The 6,234-nt window shown below is 43.4% G+C and overlaps 1 protein-coding gene across 6 annotated transcripts in view; it reads left to right on the top strand.

Moving 5' to 3' along the window:
* The first annotated feature begins 2,929 nt into the window (after nt 1–2,929).
* Nucleotides 2,930–6,234, top strand: part of LOC148040078 (6-phosphogluconate dehydrogenase family protein) — a 152,324-nt gene continuing 149,019 nt past the window's right edge. For 2 of the 6 annotated variants that reach the window (XM_087696586.1, XM_087696590.1), the window contains exon 1: nt 2,931–3,208. In XM_087696586.1, coding sequence (XP_087552712.1) covers nt 3,113–3,208 — 96 coding nt within the window. In that variant the 5' untranslated portion in view covers nt 2,931–3,112. Of the gene's footprint in view, nt 3,209–6,234 lie in introns of all 6 variants that reach the window. The other 4 variants (XM_087696589.1, XM_087696585.1, XM_087696587.1 and 1 more) reach the window with 4 other exon arrangements.

Below are 6,234 nucleotides of genomic sequence, written 5' to 3'. Positions count from 1 at the left end.
TTTCATTGTGATCTGCAAAGCGATGACCTCTTGGTTCAACCCATTGTCACATGTGCACAACATAAACCAAATAGGAATGCCCATTCCATGTTGGTTTGGTAGAACCGCTGCATAAAGAGGAAGGCCAAACACATTGGTCTACGTGCTATCAATCGCCCAGGCACTGTTCTTCGAGAACCTCTTGCTCATTTCTAGCATCCATTCATCTCGGACAACCAATATGAATGGTCTATCCTTGTCCTCTTTTGCATGTGGATTATATGGTTGGCAATATAGCACCTAAAGGACCCAAGATTACTTTATCAAATGGATGTACTAATCAATATAACATATAAATATCGACAGAAATATGACAAGTACCTTGTTTTGGTCTCGTAGACGAATTGCTTCCAAGTACATCGCCGTCCAATCATCCTTAGAAAGTTTGCCTGCAATATACCAATAGCATTGATGCTCAAGGTAGCACAAGACCATTGAACAATAACTTAAAAGATGAGAACATACCTTCATTTCGCATTTGGTAAGATAGTGTTTGCACCTCTTTTGGAATCATGAAGAACCTATACGTTACACGATCTAATGGAAAGGCATTTTTGAAATGAAATTGCTCTTTCGTCAAGCTCATCTTGGCGACGTGGCGGCATGTCCCCACATCAAATAGATCGTCCTTGCAGCAATCAACTACACATGGATGCACTGGCAAGTGATACAAATCACTGCGAGAACCGGGTGTATGGCCCTCGTGTAGAGCATGTACTCGTAGAGTAACCTTGTGGAGACCATCTTTATACTCGATTTGCACCTTGAATGGGCAACCACATTTCTTCGAGGTTCTCAATCTGCAAATTTGGGAGCCTTTGCGAGTTGCGTTGCCACCACGATGACATGCATATTCCACTATTGTCTTCCCTAAACCATGCGTTTTGGTTGAGCGAACCTTGACTAGCCTGGCTTTGTGTTGAACCATGATCTCTTGAAGTTGGCACTCCACAAGAGATATGTCTGAGGTAAGCTCCAAGATAGGTACTTTTCCGTTAAATCCATGGGGCTTTGTGGATGCCTTGCAAGTACAAGCACCGATGAGCTCTTTCACATAAGCGAGAGGGATGCCATGCTTTCTCATATCCATACACCAATTGGATTTGATGGAGTCCACTGTGGCATTAATGCTTGCGTGAGCACCTGTAATCCTATTTATGTGATTTGCAAGGAAAATACTCTCCCATTTCTCTATACATGCAATGTGCAATGATGGCTCCGATTTAAGGGCTAGCACAACTTGTCCATCATCATTTCTTCCCATGCAAAGACTTTCTTTGATCCTTCTCCACTTCTTCAGGTCTAATAGCTCCCTTTTGTCGTATTGCTTGAGCACCCCCAAAGTGATGGCTTTTTCTCCGTTCAAATCACTTACCATCAATCCATAGCTCTCCCTGTCGAATGAGAAGTACTTTGATGAGGTGAAATTAAATGCGCTTGGTGCAATGCCGCTGCTTTCTTGCATTGTTGAATCATTGCCTTTCTCAAAGAAGTCAATCATCTCAACCGCATCACTTGCTGATTCATCCGATGTTTCTTCATCGGTATCGACTTCCTCAAACTCAGGATCACTCTCCATAATCCACAGCCGTTGACTATATGTTCACCTTAATACGAAGCACGTGGTATAATTCTGCATGCAAAAGGTAACATACATTTTTTACACATTTACACATCAGCAACAGAATAAAGATCAATATGTAATGACAAATCAGAATACATATGTCAACATACAATAACAAATCAATATAGACAATGGTGTTGAAGGAGGGCAGTACGATTCTGAAAAGAAACATTCATTTTTCTGCCTTCCACCTAAGATCAAATCAAACCTTCAATTCCAGCTTTTCACTTCTAACTTCATTTTCAAAGAAAGAACCAAACCAAAATTTCATTGTATTCATGAAGCAACCTCTATAAGTATCCATTAATTCTGACTACAAAAACAAGATACCTGCGACTATTGACAAACTAGTGACCAACATGGCTTTTCAAACTTTGAGCTCGAATACAACGTATATCGTTGGCATGCATAATATCTCTGGGGGAGCATTTTCGCATAATACCGAGAGCGTTTTCCAAGCGACAGTTTTGCGTGGGTCTGTGGCGAAAAGGTGGCCAGGTTTACTGTTCGGGCTGGGTTTACTTTTGGTCCACTTTGAAAATCGCCACTCCCCACGCGCGCAAATATCTTGTGTGACTTCCCGCCATCGCCCCTGAGGCGTGGACCATATTTTCGCCGGCGCTCCATTACTCCCATCATGCAATGCTCGTGCTCCATGCCTGGCGAAAATACCGGGCCCCATCCACGTGCAAGTTGACCCGTCAAATCGACTGAAGGCCACCCTTTTCCGGTGGGCCGGTCCCCTGGCCCCCCCCCCCCGAACCGGGTTTACTTTTTAGGCAGGGTTCACCATCGTGGGCCGGGTTTACCCAGGGCAAAAAAGTAGGGGCCCAGATCCTCCCCGCGATCCACGGGCCCCCCTCAACCGTCGATCCCAACTCTCAGGACCCCGTGGCACATAGTCCTGAGGCATGACAACTTCTGCCGCTAGTCACCCCAGCTCTCATTGGCTCCATTGCCAGCTCCACTCTATAGTCTGCACAGAGAGAGAGAGAGAGAGCATTGGCGCTCTTGCTACCGTTGCCGCCCTATGCTTCCAGTCCAACTCCCACTCTTACAAATTTCCGGTAGTTCCCACCGCCACTCCCACTCTTGCCTATTGCTCCTTGCATCCTCAACATTGAAAACCTGTATTAAAAGTCCTTTTTGGAGGGAAATTTGAATCACGTATGAAAGTCAGGCTTAGTATCAATCTGGTACTTGGATATATAGTATACATACGAGACATAGTGTGCACGTGTTATCATTTATGTGCTATTGGATAATGCCGGCCACGTCAGACGGACTCAGAAGAATCTGCCAGATCTAAAAAATACTATACTGTCAAGTGGTGACGCATAAATTGGAGCCGACAGCTATCGATAACAATGAATGATAAAACGGTGCACAACCTTGTCTGATTAGCAACGATTGTAATCGCACGTTGCGACAGAAGTAGAGGGATTGACCATGATCAGGAGAAGGCTGTTGAATGTTGTCTCATCGTTAGGCAGAACGCATTCAGGGAGGTGCTTGAGTACCGGGAGTGAGCTCCCTACATTTCAGGTTTGTCATTGTTTACCACAGGCTGGGTCGGTCGGTCTGTTTTTTCAATGTCTGTAGTGATGAGACACACATCTATCATCCTCAGTACCATCACGTCCGGACTTTTGTAGCTATGTAGTCAGTTTCAAGGCCATTGTTGGAGCAGTAAGGGGACCGATTATTAGCTTGAGTCACACGTGGGGGTAAAACAGAGAAAACAGGATTTGAGAACCACATCCGTGGCTAAACAGGGCAAACATGAAGCAGTTTTGAGAACCACATCCATGGCGAAACAGAGCAAACAGATTTCAGGCCTAAAAGCAATATTGGAGCTCGGTGACCTCAGACCAATCATAGTTCTCCGCTTCATAAGCTTCTAGGCCAATCTAAATGACATCACCATGAAACTCCACATACTGGAAAGGAGCATCTTGTTTGCAATTGCTAAACGGATAGCAAATTGTGTACATCATAGAGAAAGGGAGTTGTGATGCAGTTGGGATAAAGGGTATTCTCAAGATGAATACTTTTTCTCCAGCATTGGTTCTTGTTATTATCTTAGCCTCAATGACCTTTTTCTTAAATTCCTTGCATATAAGTTTGGTGCCATTGCATAAATCTTTAGTAGGATTCAAATTTCTAAGCAACATTATTGGAGCATTTAACTTTAGTAGCAAGATGTGAGGTGGAATACCTCCACCAAGGTTAAGAGATTTAAGATATTCCACAAAGTATAGATATGAGTTCTCATTAGGTATAGACCTATGGGCACACCCTCCCTTGGGAATGGCAAGTATTTGATGTTGATTATGGACGACTTCAGTCGTTATATGTGGCCTTATTTTCTAGAGTACAAGAAAAAGGCGTACTCTTGTGTCTGCGAATGGAAGGTGTTTGTGGAGACTTGGACTATTTCCAAAGTTTGTGGTGTATGAGCAGATCATGGTGGAGAGTTTACTTCTAACCTCTTTTCTTAGTTTTACAAGGATCATGGCATTCTAGTGGATTATATCCATTCGAATACACCTTTGGAGAATGGTGTGGTGGTATTATCGATAATGTCATCATGGAACATTTAAGAAGATTTTTAGCTGCCCTCCAATACCTATAAAAGGAGGGGCTCGTCATAGAGCTTCTCCGTCTAAGTCTTGGAGCTTAAGCAGTCAAGATCTCCAAGTAAGTAACTTCGAGTTCCAATTCTAGTTCTTGTCTAGTCATGGTATCCAGTCTTATCTTGTCTTCCATTATACTCTTGTTGTTTGTCACTCGATAATCTCGTAGTATGAGATTTTGTCTAGTACTGTCTTGTATCTTGTTCATGTGTGTCAAGGGAGATCTTGTAATTGTGATATCTTGTATCCATACCTACGGTCTCGGGTTGTGGGATCCTTCATATCCTATCAAGTCCCGTTGTCTATACCTACGGTCTCAGTTTGTGGGATTTTTCGTATTTTATTAAGTTATCATTGTATCTTGTGCCCCTATGTGAGATTATCTTGTAATTAAAATTAATCAAAATTCTTGTACCAAATCTTGCATCTAGTCTAGTCTCTCGAGCACAATCTAGTGCTTCCATAATAGTTTGGTAAGACTACTTTCTAGCCCTACTGAGTACCATGGAGGCGACCCTTGAAAGAATCATAGCCTCCTTTCAAAATCTCCAATAACAAATTCAAGATTTGAATGAATGACAAGCACAACTTCAAATAGAACACCCTATACATCTAGGCCTTAGGCTTCAAGAGATACAAGACCAGATCCGAGACTTGCAGAATAATGGAGGAAGTGATCAGATGATTTCGTGTGTTTATCAACCCCCAACAAGCGAACCTAAGATCTGCATGCCAAAGAAGTTCAATGGTGATTGTTCAAAGTTTAGGGGATTCGTGCAACAAGTAAAGCTCTATATCTGCATGCAACTAGATAGGTATCTAGATGATGCTTCCAAGATGGGATTCATTGGGACTTTGCTTTGTGGTCAAGCTTTATTATGGTTCGCTCCAATCGGAAAAGAATATGCCAGTACTTTATAACTATGAGGCATTTATTTGCGAGCTCATTTCCACATTTGGAGATGTAGACATTGGTCGAGTAGCGGAAACAAAACTTCGGAAGCTATGATAAGGTAACCGCCTTGCCTTTGCTTATGTGTCTGAATTTAGGCAATTAATTTGTGACCTCACTTGGCATGAGGAGTATTTTATCAACCAATTTAGATGGGGTCTTCTAGATGACATCAAGGACCTCATGCTCACTATATGCAAGCCATTCAGTGTGATAATAGATTGTTCAAGAGGAAGCAAGAAAAATGAGAAGGATTAAGGCATCGCCAATGGAACCCCATCCCAATCAAAGAACCAATCAGAGAAGAAACCAAGCTCGAACCGATGCAAATAGATAATATCAAATTCTAGCCCTTGACCCCATAAGAAAAGCAAAGACGAAGAAAGAATCATCTATTGTTGAGTATTTGACTCACGACTCACTTACGCCTACGCTCATATGGGAGTGTCGGTGATCAGTAGGACACTGGGGCACTTTTTACTCTCGGTAGGAGAGGTTTTTTTCCCCAAACTTATAGTCTTATTGACAGTATGTGCTTATGTGCTTATGTTACACACTTATGGGCACTTAGTGTGTGTCGGGTGTGAACACCCCCTACAACCCTAGTGAATACCTCCTACAACCCTAAGGTTTAAGGGTTGTACTTTGTACTTTCTGGTTACACTCTTTCGGTCTATTCTCTTGGATGTCGTGCTTCACTCTGTCTCTCTTACTCTCACACTGTCTACTGAACTCTGAGCTGCACCTCGATCCTTTGATCTCACATTTGGTATCAGAGCAGTCTGCAGTCTGTAGACTGAAGCTCCCATTGTCTGCAGCCCCCGTCAGTTTCGCCCTGTACCTGCGTGCTGCCACTGCACTTGCAGGAGCCGCCATCTCAGCCAAGCGTGTCCTCAGCCCTGCGTCTGCTCAGCGTGCACAGGGCGCCCGTCAGTCTGCCAACGTGCAGCTTCTCCTGCCAGCGCGTAGCTCCGACTTACGGT

The sequence above is a fragment of the Lygodium microphyllum genome, chromosome 2 (genome assembly GCF_053477565.2).
Source record: "Lygodium microphyllum isolate KBCC chromosome 2, Lygodium_microphyllum_v1.1.10, whole genome shotgun sequence".
NCBI classification, from domain to species: Eukaryota; Viridiplantae; Streptophyta; class Polypodiopsida; order Schizaeales; family Lygodiaceae; genus Lygodium; species Lygodium microphyllum.
The sequence above is the reverse complement of the archived record's forward strand: the minus strand, read 5'-3'. Positions and strand labels throughout refer to the sequence as shown.